The sequence below is a fragment of the Sphaeramia orbicularis genome, chromosome 16, assembly GCF_902148855.1.
Source record: "Sphaeramia orbicularis chromosome 16, fSphaOr1.1, whole genome shotgun sequence".
In the NCBI taxonomy this organism is placed as follows: domain Eukaryota; kingdom Metazoa; phylum Chordata; class Actinopteri; order Kurtiformes; family Apogonidae; genus Sphaeramia; species Sphaeramia orbicularis.
The window spans coordinates 33,768,079-33,783,933 of record NC_043972.1 but is presented as its reverse complement, the minus strand read 5'-3'; the positions used below and the strand labels follow the sequence as shown (position 1 = coordinate 33,783,933).

General features: G+C 38.2%; 3 protein-coding genes across 3 annotated transcripts; 1 reads left to right on the top strand and 2 right to left on the bottom strand.

The window, feature by feature from the left end:
- The first annotated feature begins 726 nt into the window (after window positions 1-726).
- LOC115435491 (visinin-like) lies at window positions 727-6,029 on the top strand. Its single transcript, XM_030157940.1, has 4 exons — window positions 727-1,292; window positions 1,404-1,937; window positions 3,742-3,853; window positions 4,295-6,029. The coding sequence occupies exons 2-4, from the start codon at window positions 1,557-1,559 to the stop codon at window positions 4,381-4,383; spliced, it is 582 nt and encodes a 193-aa protein (XP_030013800.1). The 5' UTR covers window positions 727-1,292; window positions 1,404-1,556; the 3' UTR covers window positions 4,384-6,029.
- Window positions 5,751-12,237, bottom strand: LOC115435480 (germ cell-specific gene 1-like protein). The gene is made up of 7 exons (XM_030157919.1): window positions 11,764-12,237; window positions 9,498-10,648; window positions 7,603-7,785; window positions 7,374-7,421; window positions 7,109-7,261; window positions 6,826-6,937; window positions 5,751-6,489 (listed from the first exon to the last, which is right to left on the bottom strand). The coding sequence occupies exons 2-7, from the start codon at window positions 9,691-9,693 to the stop codon at window positions 6,117-6,119; spliced, it is 1,065 nt and encodes a 354-aa protein (XP_030013779.1). The 5' UTR covers window positions 9,694-10,648; window positions 11,764-12,237; the 3' UTR covers window positions 5,751-6,116.
- A 133-nt stretch (window positions 12,238-12,370) lies between these two features.
- On the bottom strand, window positions 12,371-15,845 carry atg12 (ATG12 autophagy related 12 homolog (S. cerevisiae)). Its single transcript, XM_030157944.1, has 4 exons — window positions 15,706-15,845; window positions 14,261-14,397; window positions 13,665-13,727; window positions 12,371-12,567 (listed from the first exon to the last, which is right to left on the bottom strand). The coding sequence occupies exons 1-4, from the start codon at window positions 15,797-15,799 to the stop codon at window positions 12,508-12,510; spliced, it is 354 nt and encodes a 117-aa protein (XP_030013804.1). The 5' UTR covers window positions 15,800-15,845; the 3' UTR covers window positions 12,371-12,507.
- Between the last annotated feature and the right edge of the window lie 10 nt (window positions 15,846-15,855).

The window sequence follows — 15,855 nt, the reverse complement described above, 5'->3', positions numbered from 1 at the left end:
CAACTTTTCCATGTATAAGGAGGCACAAATTCCTATCTCCACCTTCTCTGACAGCAAGTCCAGCCTAGTGTACTGTTTTGCAGAGGGGAGGGGGTAATTCTACCAGGCAGTCAACAGAGGATGATGAAGATGGTAATTGGCTAAGTGTTGGATCGGGTGGGACGGAGCAGGACAAGTGTAATCCAATAGATGGACTCACTGAGCATATTTTTGGTGCAAAGAAAATCCCACTGCAAAAAAAATAAAATAAAATAAAAGAGAGAGAGAGATTGTGATTGTCTTCCAATATAGAGTATTTCAAAGGTTAAACTATTTTGGGAATTGTTTTTATGTTGGTCTCCTTGAATAATTTTGGATTTATTAGAATAGTTCAAAACAACTATTAAGACAACCAAGATAATACTATGATTTTAATCAAAACAGACACAAAGAAAACAGATGGATGACTTGACCGTAGCACTGCCTGAAAAGTAACAGTTGTTGACAATGACAATGGAGGATCTAAAATAACTTGTAAACCGCACAGAGCGTAGGATTAAAAAAGTGAGGATAGGGTAGACCACCAAACACCTCCAACATAATTTGAAGAATGCAAAAAGGGGCAATGATACAATGATGTAAGAATCAGTGAAAAAAGGATAACATTTGTCATGGAGGACAGAGAAGAGGTCATAGTGGAGGTGGAGGGTCATAGGTGGGATTTAAGGTAAATGTGGGCGGGTCAGGAAGTTAAACTGCCTTGACAGATGGCTAACTAAAATTAGTTGTCAGTGGTCATCTAAACCCATTGAGAGGCCATTGCTGAAATAACTAGTACATGGCTGCAGACTGTAAAGCTATGGCTTTGAAAACTCACTTTGAGTCACAGTTTCAGAGCTTTCTAGAAAGGTCTGCTGATCTAATCTCAGTTTTTCAAATTATTGTTAAGGCTTGTCCTCAAATTGTCATCAATATCTTATCAGTATCACTAAGGGTGAAAAGCACTAAAGTTCCACTTGTCAAAATGAACACGACATATGGGTAGATCAGAATAATTACTGTTCATAACATATTTGTTGATTGAAGTTGTCATAATCATGTCAATATCTACATACTGCTAATCCCAATAAAGAAAATAAGGATGTTGTAGTTCCTTTCAGTGAAAAGCTCAGCCACCTTAAATCCCGTATTAACAGAATTAACCCAGTCATCGATGGTAGGAGTGTTTCCCCCTGCCCTTCTTATCCCTCACTGTCTAACTATCCAGACAAGTCCTCAGTTCTTCAGATAACGTCAGCCCACACCATACACAGGTAAGTTCTTTGTACATCTTCTCCATGACAATGTTTTGTTGCGTCACTAATCTCAGATTGTGATTTTGAGCGTATGCATCATATCTGAATCACATGTCTTTTCAATTTCAGGTGGGAATATTTTTTTCTATCATTCAAACAAGAGATAAGGAAACGCATTTTAGACAAAGGAGAGGAACAGGTACCTTGAGGGGAGAAAGAACTCAAGTGGCAAATACTTGCCTGTGAGTTTGTCACATTACTAAGACACTAAAAGCCACTGAAATGGGAAATAGCACAAGTAGTGCAATATCAAAGGAGATCCTGGAGGACCTGAAGCTCAACACCAAATTCACTGAGGTTGAGATCAGCCAGTGGTATGAAAACTTTCAGAGGCAGTGTCCAACAGGACGCATAACGCCAGAAGAGTTTGAGCAGATTTACACCCGCTTTTTCCCAGAGAGCGATGCCACAAGCTATGCACGACATGTGTTTCGCTCCTTTGACACCAACGATGACGGCACTTTGGACTTCAAGGAGTACATCATTGCACTACACATGACTTCCACTGGGAAGACGACCAGAAAACTGGAGTGGGCCTTCTCGCTGTTTGATGTAGACAAAAATGGTTATATCAACAAGACAGAAGTGACAGAGATCTGCCAGGTAAGACTCATGAGGGGATGGTAGGGATCCTAAAAATCTGATTTATTTTTAAATAAGTAACACTTACTTGCAGGGTTTACATTTCCTAGCTTTACTTTCATAAACTGATCCATAAAGTTTTTTTTATTCTGCCATTTTATTCACTGTGGTTACGTTAGAATCAAGGTTGTGATGCGTCTGTGCTGGATATACTGTCAGGAATTTCTCTTTTAATACCCTGTTCTTGTTTACTGTTTACTGGAAAGTACTCATCCTTCATGATAGGTGGGTCCCAGACCTAATTTTCTGGCCCAGTTCACCAACCCATTTGAGCCACAAACTCCTAATAATCTCCAGGTTTATCTCTCAGACCATAAAGGTGGCTGTACTCTTAAGCAAAGATAATAGTCTGCTAATAAAGGGAGTGCTTATCATCCCTGAGTCTAATCCTTGTTTCGTTTTTGTCCAATGTTGCCACTAATCACTTCAGTTTCAAGTCATTGAGTTAATTGGCAGCTAGTGTTTTTCTATAGGCAGAGCTTAATTTGTGAAGTTTAATTTCTTCTGTTTTAAGACAAATGATATGGAGTTGTAAGAGGTTTAGACAGATCAGCTGGAAATCCAGCTGGCATTGTAATAGGATTTGAATCCAGGCCAACTGGCCTCAGTCCGTATGCATCATGTTTACAACTGCACAAAATAGCTACTCTTCAAAGTTCCAGTTGATGTCTAGAAATCTATAGAAAAGTAATACAAAATACAATATGTTTAAAACAAATCTATTATATTAACAGTTTAAGATATGAGCTAAATTTGTTTGTACTGAACAATGATACTGAAATATCTATTTTATTCTAAATGAGTGATCTTAAAGTAGGACATACGAGTGGGGAAGTCACGACTGTCCCAAATTGGGTTAGATTAGTATGTAGATTACATTGATTACATTGATTTACTGGCTATACTATTAAATAAAAGATACATTCATATTGTCTTATGTTAAATGCTATATATTCAGCTACAACAGTTTTATTGTCCATTTTCTCCTACCAACTACTTGCAATTTACAAACTCACAGACCACCACATGATCAGAAAGGCAAAATGAGAGCGCAGAGAGAAAAGAGAGCCTGGTGTTTGGCCTGTGGCCTGAGTCTTGGCACTAATCCATGTTAATCTAGGTGTCTTAAATGTGGGAGATGAGTGCGTCTTCCCTAAGTGGGACACACACTTAAAAAGGCCTGAACCTGAAGTGCACAGTCATTTAGTCATTTACAAGCTGCTTGACTCAGACTTACAGAGGAAGAGCCTCTGAAAAAGATACAAATGGCCAGGATATTCTAGCTATATTTAATTATTGATTTTGATAGAACAAGTGGGCTTTGTAACTTCAACATCTGTATCTTACATGACCATTAAGCACCTACTGAGAGGGCACATAGGGGGCCAAGCGGTTAAACTTGTGAACAATGTTAGCATTTTTGAGTGGGTTATATGTTACATTGGGTTATAAAGTAATGATATTGTCATATTATAATCTGACCATATTGTGCCATGTTGACATAACGTGAAGACAGTTTGGTTTCTAGCCATAACTTCTGTTATGTACTTGCCCTATACAAATAAAGAGAAGAAAATGTTGCCTCCACATCTCTTCATTGTTAATTAACTGAAGAAAACTGTGAATTTACTACTTTACTTTCTTGCTTACAGGCTGTAAACATCCTGTAAATATCCTTTTAGGGCCTGTGATAATTTTCTATACATTTTTTGTATGGATACATGCTACAGTATTATCATCCATCTTGTTCCCAACCCCCTCTCAGGCCATATTTAAGCTGATCCCCAAGGAGGAGCAGAGCAAGCTACCAGAGGATGAGAACACACCCGAGAAGAGAGCCAACAAGCTGTGGGCTTACTTTGAAAAGAAAGACAACGGTAAGTACAGTGACTCACATGAACAGATGTGTATGTGTACAGTATGCACATGTGTCCTCTTATTTCATAATGTACTTGTATGTAGGATGCAGATATAATCAGTGGAAGTTCTTATTACCTTTCTTGAACAGCTGCCTCTACATCCTGTAGTCAAGATTACATGTTGTCATTAGATGTTTGGCTTAACAATAATACAAGCAATAAATCCACCTGGGGACACATGAACAGTCACAGTATTACTTATGTCATGCAGGGATTTATTCCATACACTCCAACAAGGAAAATGTAACCTTAAGTGACTCTACTGTGAATGTTAAGAATGTGCACACCCACAAAAAGATAAGAATGGATTTCTTAGCTAAGACAGAGAATCATCATTTAACCTCATCTTTTCCACATGCTCCTTCTCATTATAGCATTTCTTACTGTTTTTTCTTGTAGAGCGACTGGCTGAAGGAGAGTTCATCAAAGGAGTGATTGAAAATGAAAATGCAATGCGTCTTATCCACTATGAACCACTGAAACAGTAAAGTTTCCCTAACTGTTCCGGTTATTTTATCTTTAGAATCTTTTCATGCTTTGAAACTCCCCTCACAGCCTTAGACCCTTCCTCTGATTTAATCCACTTCCCCCCTTCATGTAAATATTCTTTTCTGCATTGTTGCATCTTGGTTGCTATTCATTTTTTCAGTAAAGTCACATTCCCTGTACGTTTATCTTAACATTTGTCAAATTTATAACAGCTAGAAAGTTTTTGAAATTTTGGCATAGGCTTTGAAAATAAGTTTGATATTTGACCTGAATTCTAAGGCAACTAAACTAAGTAATAAGCATAATATATATCAAAAGAATGTCACAGTAGGTAGGTATATGATAAATGCATGTGTCTGTTGATAAAATTTTAACTTTATTACTGTAAAATTTCATGAATGATTACATCAGTATTATACCTGACTGTTAGCTTTTTTACAGACCAGAAGATGCTGTTGTAGAGGAAGTAAAGTCATGTACCTGATGTGCTATATACAGTGAATGAAAGGTTTTCTCTAGATCTGTGCTTTGCAAATCAGTTCACATATGTAAAATAAAATAATAAACCCTTCTTTGACCCAGAAAACCTTCTCTGTATTTTAATGCTCCAACTTGACAAAAATTGTGCTTTAGGTCTTAAATTTTCAATTTATTCCAGAGAGTAAATCCAGGATTAGTGTATATTACAGGCCAAATGTCTGATGTCTATAGCCTACATTCAAGGTGAATATCAGCAAATCTTTTATACCTTCAAACACATTGAGAATAATGAAACATTTTCTCTATTATTAAAGAGTAACTCATCATCCGCTAACTGTCTGGTGTTTTTATGGGCCATGTTGCACCAGTATCCCTGTTTAAGAGTTTTGTTTGTAGTCTGTGGGTGTGCGTGCCTGCATTTCTTTCTAACTTTCATCCAGACCCCCATAACCCTCTGCCCTTACAACTCCCTTCACACGCCTTCCCTCTCTTCTGAATTCTTCTCTCCATCCAACTCGGGATTATTGGTTTACACATAATCTTCTGTTCAACATCAGAGAGCAGACTTTTCAAAATCTCTGTAATCTTTCTATCTCTATGTGTCTATCTTATGGGTTTGTCTGTGCATCTGTAGAGAGTCTGTTTGTTGTAGCATCTCTGATAGATTTCATCAAATCTGCATCTGTTTCACATTGGAAACTTCCACATCAAGGCTTTTTCTTTTGATCCCACACTATAGACTTGAATAAGTAATAACAGTGATAATAAAGTAAAATCAATGTCCTCTGGCCATTTTTGTCCAAGTGAAGACAGAAAATGTGAGAAAAAATTACAATATACGGTGTAGTGCATCTTTTCTTCAAAGAGGAGGGTAAGCAGTTTAGTATCAACAGGAGAATAAATATCTGTTTAATAAATTGACTGTAAGTTCATCAGAAGATATAACAGACAATACAAATATTTCTTTTCATTTGCATAAAGTAATGTCCATTTTCCTCCCATGAGGCACTGAGAAATACCCAGAAAATACGCATATCACGTATGTCATGTGAACTACATACATTGTTGTCTTTACATGTTGATATGTATTGATTTCAGTGGCCTTTGAGTCTGGCTGGTAAATTCCAAGTTGAATAAAAGTCTAAGCAAAGGAAGAGAAAAACAAGATCTGTTTCTTCAGTTCATCCTTCTCCAGCGCATTGTATCTTTTTTCAGTTTAACAGTATTTCAGTTCATTGGTGTCATTAATTCTCTAACATGGTGAGTCAACGCGGTCCATGGAGTCGTCCATCTCATCCATCTCTCTCTCACAGTCTTCACAGCCCTCCGGTCCACAGCCTCCTACTAAAACCAGCGTTGGTACATCCCCGTTTCCCACTCCAACCACATTGCCATTCGGGGCCCACGCCACGTCAATCATACCATCTGGACACTGTAATAAACCACTGACAGAGTAGAGCCCACCCCCTGGGACGACCTCATCATAAGCTGGGGCGCGAGCAGCAGCTCTTGCTTCTTCCAAACGTAGCCTCTGTCTACGACGGAGCTCGATGATGGTCTTTGTGTAGGAGTTGAGCGTGACTACAGCAGCACCCATACAGCAGCTGAAGGACACCCAGGCCAGACTAAACAGAGGGAAGGAGGAGAAAAGTAAAGACGTGTTACAGTTATAACCTAAAACCCTAACTCAGTTATTTTCAGTGAGTGCTTTTAAGTTTAGACTGAAAGTTCTTGACTCCTACTCTTAAATGCAATTTTTTTTTTTTTTTATCAACTATTTATTGTAAAATGTGTGGTGTTATTTGTGTTGTAACGGTGTAATCTTGCAACTGTATTTTGTATTTGCTGCTGCCTATCTTGGCCAGGACTCCCTTTGTAAAAAAGGGATTTTTCTCCTGGTTAAACAAAGGTTAATAAATAAATAAATAATAAATATCCCAGTTTATTATGCTGTCACCTACGCAAATGACCAGCCATAGTCCCAGGACTGAGGCCTCCAGTCTTTAGGGCCCACAATGACAGTCATCTGAAACACAGTGGTGTACATCATATGGGCCACCATCCCAAGAAGACCTGCATGGGAGATGAAACAACACAGAGTCTGGTGACATCAAGCAGACACCAAGCACATAAGAATGATTTTGGTAAAAGGAGAGTTCTTGAGTTAAACCACAACGTGGAGGTCAAAATCAAGTAAAATAAATAATACAATTATGCAATTTTACGGCTCATTCCAGGACTCACCTGATAGTACAGTACAGATGGCTGCATAGGCATTAATTTTTAGTGAGTGCATTTCTTTATGGGAGCACAAGACTTCCAGCCACATCAGTAAAAAGCCCATTCCCAGCAGGCCGATGTATGTAAACTCTGAAATGACTGACAGCCAAAGCACACCTGCAACATGTGTCCACAGCATCATACTGTGTCAAAACCAACATTCACTTAACTGAGTGACCGTGATATTTTCTGATTACAACAAACAGCTGATAATTGGAACAAAACTCACCTTGTGTTTCTCCTGGGGTTAAATCTATAAAGCTGCGACACTTCTCCCCTACCAACAAAAGTTACAGAAGGGAAGAAAATGAAGTAAGAAGACATTGTTTTGTTTAATTTGTTCAGATTTGCATGGGCCAGAATAACACTTTAAAATCCTTGGAAGGTAAACAAATACTCTGGAAAGACAGAAACGAATGTATGCCTTATTGGACCTTATCAGCACTTGGTGGTCTTACCGTCACTGTGTTTCTCACAGCTTTCCCAAAAACCAGTGTGGAAGTATCTGAATGCAAACTTGTCCTCCCCCGTCTCCCAGATGTAGTGAACAGCGTTGGCCAGCTGCCTCTGTCTGATCTTCGCCAGCTCCTCCCTCCTGGCTGGAGACAGTGTGCGGTTGAAGGGGTTTTGAGTGGGACTCTCTGTGTGGCAGAACAAGAGGATGACACTGAGGAGAGCATGTATTGCTCAGTTTTGTATTTACTTATTCCCACTCTGAGTAATGATGTTAACTAAAGACATAAACCTGCCCTAGCTGGAGCACAAGTCATCTTTTGATAGATCTTTAGAGATGCACACCACCATCAAAGTCATGTTCAATCTTATACCTGCGGGCAATCTATAATCACCACACTAATCCAGACTTGCATATCTTCAGATTATGGGACGAAACCCACAGGTATATCATAGAAAAAAATCAAAGTGTTGTGTTATGTACCCACATGAAATAAGAAATCAGAAATATAAGGTGCATGCAGGTGCAGATAGATAATGCACGTAGACCCATGTCTCCCAAAAATTAAATGTTTGTTCTATAAATACATGTTTTTTCATACCCCTTAACATAGTACATATGTTACACACAAGAAAGGACCCTTAATTAGAGAGCACATTTAAAACAGGACATGACGTAGAATAAGAAAGCAAAACAAAACTGAGAACACAAACACCGGCCACTCTGTGAGTCACATCGCTTTCTCAAAACACACTTATCTCAGTCACAGTCACATGGAGCCCTGTGAACCAGCACCTTGTTATCTCACATGTGCATTTGTAAATCAGATTTGGGGGCACCAGGGGGAGTTACATCCACTCCTGTAAAGGTAGATTTCCATGCAAGTAAACAAAGTACACACAGTGATTTAAGTTAACTCTGTACAGTAAGAGCTGGTAATCTTAGCATGGATTAAAATATCTGTTAAGAAATTAAAAACTAAGGGATAGGTGGTGTAAAAGCTCTCTTCCACGGATGAGTAAATCTTTACAAACTACATTCACACTCTAGGGATTAATTCCACGCCATAATCAAATTCATGGTTGGACTAAAAAGAGATTAAAAACATAAAACCAAGGACAGTGAGTTTTTAACAGGTGAGAATGTAGTCAAATCATCCAGTCAGATTAGTTCTAGGCACTGGCTGTTATGCAGTAATACAAAAAAAATCAACACTTATGCAATCAGGTCCGAGTGTCAAGGCCACATATCTATAAAGTCTGTGTTAGAAAACTGCATTTTACAAGTGAAAGACTTAAAAGACATGACATGAGTGTCCAACTATGTGTACACAGAGTATCTGAACCTGTTCAATGAGAGTGAATGACTGAAGTCTGAAAATGAGTCAAAATGAGGATGTAAAATCAGAAAATCTTATTCGCTGGTTGTTGGGTTTTTTTTTTTATTTGACAATAAAATAGCCTACTAGCATTAGCCACATATTTTGGAATTCTGTAACCATTAAGTATCATTATGCTGATGACATGGGCTGGGATGATGGGTTGTAAATTGTTGTAAAGTTTGCACGACTATTACAAAAGCCTAACACTACTGTGAGAAAACATCACTCAGGTTTTGGCCTCATGTGGCATGAAGTCATATGCGTTAACAACAAATCACAGCATGCCCTTTAAGGTGTTGCAACAGAAATACTGGGTAGTTGTTAAGCAACTTTTTGTTTTGATCATAAAGGCAGTCATATTTGTTCTTGTGCTCACTGCTATTTCAAGAGGATTCTCAGAAACACAAAGCCAGTGTCCAATAAAAGAGTAAACTAGTTACACTTAGAGCATTTGAGACACAACACAGCAGCATAAAACACATATATGAAAGATGAAAGATGACGTGACTCTTCAGTACCTGTGGTGTAAGGCTCGCTGTTGTTTTGACCACAGTTCTTCATTTTGACGGGTGACAGGCAGAGGGGCTTGACCACCTTATGAGTGCCCTCACACCAGTAGGAGGTGCAGAGAGCCAGGATGGACAGGGCCAGAGCCAGGGTGGTCAAGGTCAGGGAGAGCAGGGAGCGAGAGCGACGGGACATCCGCTCCAGCATGGCCACACAGGGGAAGGCAGGAGGAGGGCAGAGAGGACAGATGGGGGGGGCACTGCACGTGGAAATAAGACAAACGGGACAGCAGGTATAAATGTAGTCACAGACGGAGCCAGGGGGGGTAGGACAGATGCTTTGGGGCGGTTTTAAGAGTTGATGAGCTGCCAGGTTTAAATGAAAAGAAAAGATAGATGTGATGTAACAGTACAAACAGCCGATGAAACAGCAGACAAAATGTTACTGTCAAGTCGGTGTGATTAAAAGAGAGAGGGATCAACAGAGTGAGCAAAGTTGCATTGAAGATGATACATGTGGAGGTACAGATGGAACAAAAATGAACAAAAGGGAATTTTGGGTGACCAGGGTTTGTATTTGGAGAAAACAATGGGATTAAGGAACCTAACTGTGTTGGTCAGACAGCTTTAGTGCAAAATCCTAATATTGATCCTGGAACTAAGTGATGTCGCCATTCAGTATATACCCTGACTTTAAACTTTATCAGAACAGTGTGACTTTAAGATACTTGGTTTTATCATTAAAATGTGTGTGTCTGATGTGAACACACAGGACATCCTTGGAGGAAATGTATAGTTTAAAGGTGTTCACAAAGGCCATACTGTGACATCTAAGAGACAATAATAGGCATTAAACTGCCCAATGTTTGAGTCAAGTTCACACATGGGGGTTAAAAGTAAGAATAAAACCCAGACTAAAGTCTTCCTGTCACCTGGTGAAGACATCCAGGCCTGGCCCTGCTGCTCATTATGAGCTCTACTGTCAGACAAGACACAGATTACTTTTTTGATGAAATTATGCATATGACACGCATGTACAGTAATTTTCCACAAGTAATCCCTGTTGATCTGCTTTAATGTATTTATATTTGGTGTATTTTAGTGTGAGTTGCACCATTTCAGCTGTCTTTCCATCACATGAGGTCTCCCTGTCATCACAGCCCCTGAAACACAACAGACTACACATTAAAACATGTCATGTATGATGGCGTCTATTAATCACAAAATATTTATTTATTGTTTAGTAATATTATTCATGATAATGTGCTATAAAAAGTTTGAATTTGTCCAGATTTGCAGTCTTTATATAGGATTTTCTTTAAAACTATTTACATGTGGGGTGTGAGGTTTCTGAAATACTAAATACACTATGACTCTAAAACATTTAATACACCTGGACACACTAACAGTATCGCTCAGTATGTTTTTTTTTTTTTCTAATATTTTCTCTCAGATAAAATAGTACATTAAGAATACCACAAATCCAGTCTAGAATCTTGTAGAATTGCCACAATTTTGCATAAAGAACACTTCAGCACCAAAGAATTGCTTTAGTGTTAACAAGAAAATGACAAAAATCCTTCAAAAGATACTACTCTATGATAAACATGTTATTTTTGATTTTGAGATGCAAGCTCCACATAAGTTATTTGGACAAAAAGTACTGGGACACATCACACCTACAGCTTATGGGACTGTTTATTTAAAATACTATCACGATAACAATGTTCATGTCAGTTGTCGATAACATCCCAATAAATTTCTAACTTTAAAGGCTGATTTTTCTTCTTGAGTGAGAGCTGAAGAAAACAGATGATTACTAGGTTTTAAAATGATTATTTATGGCCAGAATATGACAAATATTCAAGTAATGAAAAGGTAGAGCATTCCAAACAATTATGATAGAAAATTGGCAGCATTGAGTAAAATTAAGTAAAATAAACTCTGAAGCATTTTGCAAAAATAAATAATATAAACAAAATTATTCCTAAAGATTCAATGAAAATGTTTACTGCAATGAGTTATCGCTTTGTGTGATTCTTAACATTACTGCTTTGGAGCCCAATAAACACTTGAGTTCAATGTGTCCCAATGTATTTGTACATATAGCGTATGTGCATAAAGGAGCAGATTAAAAAAATGGTACTCCTTTCAGTGAAAAATATTTGAAAGATAAAGTTTATATTTTACAAAGCTACTCAAATAAACACAAGATTTAAATGACAAAAATCAATCAGCAAAATATAAATACATTTTTTGATAGTCATTGATTACCTACCAAAGGTTTTTCCTGTCTTCTGTAGTATTTTTGATCAATCTACCACAGTTCAAAAACAGTGCAGTCCTCCAAATCCACAATCCTTGGGTAGCTCATTTAATCAAAAATCTCCTTAAGAACTTGATTTTAGTTGGTCCATCTTGAACAGATTCTTTGCGTCACTAAACTCTTCATCTTTTTCCACTGTGTCTGTCATCAGTGTTCCTGCACAAGGATGAGCATCAGTGATCCTTACCTCTCCTCTCCAGCTGCACTCCCTACTTTAATCCTCCTGGCCAATAGTGTGCAGATGCAACACTGATGGGGTGACCGAGTGTCTGCCTCCATGCCACCGTACTCCCTTTTCTGTCTTTCTTAGGAATTTATGTCACAAACCCATCCTGAATCATGTAATCCCTCTAAGTCCATCTGTTACTGTAGTGCCCCCTCTCTTACGTCGCCTATCATTTCCAGAGGTCTAATCCTCTCTAACCCTTTACCTCTACCAATTTGTCTTTCCATTGGTATTTACACCAATAAAACATTTACATCATATGAAGTAGCTTTTCTTTGTACTCTTCTTGGATCCCAAATGTTATGCCTCAAGAAAACAAATCACTGAGCTTTGTACAGGCACAATAATTTATTTACAATTTTTATGTACATAAGTAAAAGAAAATAGCAAATAAGCAAAACATCACTGTGTACATTTTTTAAAGATAAACTTAAGAAAGGAGAGGTCCTAAATGGAGTCATAGAATGATGTTAACCCCAGGCTTGAGATTTACAGTAATGTAGAATCAGCTTGCCATCACTGCCAAAACACTGAAAGAGAGGAAGAGAGAGAGAGAGACATGAGAGAAAATGTATGGCATAAGAACATAGCCAGACATAGGAGTGACATAGAGGTACTTTTCTTGACTTGCAAATGTTTCAGGAGGGTAAACTGTGCAGTGAGAACTCTGGAGTTTGCAGTCTTTGTCTTTACTTCAGGACAGTAACAGTATCAGCGGTCAAGGATGTTGGCTTTGGCCATGTGTCGTTTCCCAGCTGAAGCCCCCTCTGCTGGTCAACTGTCCACATAACTTATCCGCTCTTATCAGATGGATCTAAAGGCATGCAGACTCTGACTCTGATTACACAAATTACGCAAACTGCTCTGAGCACGTCTGGAGTTCATACTTTAAGATACTGATCAGCAGTTCAGTTCTCCTCCTCACATTTGCTGGGAAAGGCGTATGTATATGGTATGGTACATTTCCTGTACAAAGGAGTGCAACTGGAATTAATTTGCATATTTTCCTGCTCTGTAAATCACATGCCAGTGGTCTCGTACTGATGAACTGCACGAGCTGACTGACTGCAGCATTTTCACTACTATTATTAGTATGTATGCATAAAACACAGGAGCCAAATGAAAAAGGACAAAATTTGTCGAGATCTCCATCACATTTTATTTAAGGTTGCACTTCAATGGAATTCAAATCCCCTTGGTTTTAACATCAAATGCTTTTTTTTCCTCCAATCTATTTATTTTTTTTAATATGGCACACAAACATGTGAAGGATTACTAAAGAACACCATGGTGAACTCACCTATGAGCATGTTTGTCTCACTTTTTTCTAGTTAATGTCTGAGTGTACACCTGGTTTGTTTTGTAAATTTTGCAATAAGAATCAAATCTCATGTCAAAATGTCCACTTCTTAGTCAAATAATGTCAAACCCCATGTTCACACGACCTTCCAACTACAGCCTCATTACTCCCAGGATCAAAGGGGGCTCAGGTTTGTAGTGTTAAAATCAAAAGTAAAATCACCTGCTCTTTGTGTGTATGTTGCAATATTTTACAGAAATACAACTATTCAGAGGGTTTGGGAAAAAAACAAATCACTGCTTAAATCAGTTGTTCATATGTACTCACATCAAAAAGGACCCCTACTTCTTGATCCGGTGAAGGAGCAAAAGACTGGTTAACGTAGATGAACTGAAAGAAAAACAAAATACAACAGATTAAGTTGATTAAAATAATTATAGAAAAATTACAGAATCCCTGTTGTGTTCTTATTGCTGCTTAGTCTTATGTATGTGTCCTAATCTGTCATGATCTGTCTATGTCTGATAGGGTGACTGTTCTTTGTATTAAGAAGATGATATTTTCATCTTAAGATGTCATCATGTATACTAACTGTCATCCTGTGTGTGAACTGTTATTGTTATCATGTGCCTAATGCATGCTGTAAACAACTGACATAAAAACTTCTGGGTATAAAATTATCTTCTTTTTGGATGGTTGGCAGAGCTCTCATCATACCCCGACCATCCTCGGTTGCTGTGTGACCTTTTATCTGTGCACAAATAAAGCCTTGATATAAACAAAGTGTTTCTTCTTTGAGCACCTCATCTCAGAATGATGACTTTCAGTCTTAAAATCCCACATGAATACATTTTAAATCCAAGTATCTATCCAGTACATAGTTTGGGATATCAGTGAGCAAACAGGAAAATTTTATTTCTTACCAGCTGTTCATTGGCGTCAAACTTGAGGAAGCGGGTGATGAACTGAGAAAGGGACTGTACCGTTCTCCCTCTGTCCACTGCCCATTTCTTTGTTTTCATTATAGGAGTGTCTCCCACTGCCTTCAAAAACACATCAACTACAAAAAAGGAGAAGATGGAAAGTCAGAGTGTTGATGCCATCCTCATTACCCTGGGCAAATACAAATTTAAAACAGCTGAAACATTTCTTGAGAACCGCGCTTTAAACCTAGTGGATATCAACTCTTCTAAGGAGCCAAAATAAATAGTCAACCACCGTGTCACCCTTAATCATCTACAGTAATATGAAATTTTACAATAACAATAAAAAGAATAAATAATTTTCAGCCTTTATTCATGTTATTGCATCGCGGGGGGTAAAATATCACACACACACACACACATACACACACACACACACACACACACACCATGAGGGTGGAACATGATGTAGTGATTTTTGTTCCTGGTGCAGTTTGCAAAAGTATTGACCTCATGAACAACTGATAGGTGGATATTTTGAAATTTCGCCTGAAGAGTCAGTCATGTTGTCAAAGCTTAGATGCAAATGGATTTTGAGCAGGAAAAATTATCCTATGCATGCCTCCAAAATGGTACCAGCGTGGCTTGACAATGCATCCAAAAGTGTGTTGAACTGAACTGAAGGCTTCCCCAAGAGTTTCAAAGGCAATGCCATTAACACTCTATATAAACGTATGAAACATTACAGAACAAATAAAGGCTGAAATTTAAATTGGAAAAAAAGGACTATATTAAAGTGAAACGTTCGAAAGCGTGGGGGAAAATAGGCTTGAGGGTATTTACACCAGCTGTATCTAAACGTCTAACTTCTGTTTTCTTAAAGGATCAATACTTGATTGATTAGTAATTAAATATTACATAGGTAATACTTCTAAACATAAGTAAACATATATAAGCTTAAACATAACAAAGTAACAACACTATTATAATTGACAAACTCGCACTATGCTGAGTTTGAGGCTAACTAGAGTAACACCGCTCATTTGTTACATATAACGCGTAACAGTAAGCGATATTCATGTAGAAGATACATAGTTCCGATTGGCATTAGTTTACGACATAGTTATGCAACACATTTTAGAAGGAAAGGGCCTCTTGGTGATTTAAAAACCGTGCGCAAAAAATAGACAAAAAACAATATTGTTCTTTCTTGAATATTAACATTAGCGTTAGCCATGTTGACACATCCACGAGTTAAAACGCCAATTGTTGATTGGCTAAACAGAAAAAAACAGCCCTCCTATTGGTGGAATCTCTTGTCATTTGTGTTTTACGTCACCTTCCCGGAACTGCTGTCAAAAGCACTAGCGACAGTCATCTAGAAAGATTTGCCATTGCCACTGCACTTCAAGTGAGTATAGTTTTGACTCATTGCGTGTACTTACTTTTTTTCTTTTCCTCGTTTGACGTTGAGTCGTCTGGCGGTGCCTGTGACTCCTCTTTCTGAGTTTCTGTTGGGGACTCTGCATTGTCAGACATCTTCAAACAACCCCTTCGCTTTAGTTCATGGGATCTGCCCACCAGAGGAAGGCTAG

Excerpts from the sequence above, each read along its gene's own strand:
- LOC115435491 (XM_030157940.1), top strand. The coding sequence starts at position 1,557 with ATGGGAAATAGCACAAGTAGTGCAATATCAAAGGAGATCCTGGAGGAC. Across the intron at positions 1,938-3,741 it reads AAGTGACAGAGATCTGCCAG|GCCATATTTAAGCTGATCCC; the intron begins GTAAGACTCATG and ends ACCCCCTCTCAG. Across the intron at positions 3,854-4,294 it reads CTTTGAAAAGAAAGACAACG|AGCGACTGGCTGAAGGAGAG; the intron begins GTAAGTACAGTG and ends TTTTTCTTGTAG.
- LOC115435480 (XM_030157919.1), bottom strand. The coding sequence starts at position 9,693 with ATGCTGGAGCGGATGTCCCGTCGCTCTCGCTCCCTGCTCTCCCTGACC. Across the intron at positions 7,422-7,602 it reads CTGTGAGAAACACAGTGACG|GGGAGAAGTGTCGCAGCTTT; the intron begins GTAAGACCACCA and ends TTTTGTTGGTAG. Across the intron at positions 6,938-7,108 it reads CATCTGTACTGTACTATCAG|GTCTTCTTGGGATGGTGGCC; the intron begins GTGAGTCCTGGA and ends TCTCCCATGCAG.
- atg12 (XM_030157944.1), bottom strand. The coding sequence starts at position 15,799 with ATGTCTGACAATGCAGAGTCCCCAACAGAAACTCAGAAAGAGGAGTCA. Across the intron at positions 13,728-14,260 it reads TTGACGCCAATGAACAGCTG|TTCATCTACGTTAACCAGTC; the intron begins GTAAGAAATAAA and ends TTTTTCTTTCAG. Across the intron at positions 12,568-13,664 it reads AAGTAGGGGTCCTTTTTGAT|TGTTTTGGCAGTGATGGCAA; the intron begins GTGAGTACATAT and ends CCTCTCTTTCAG.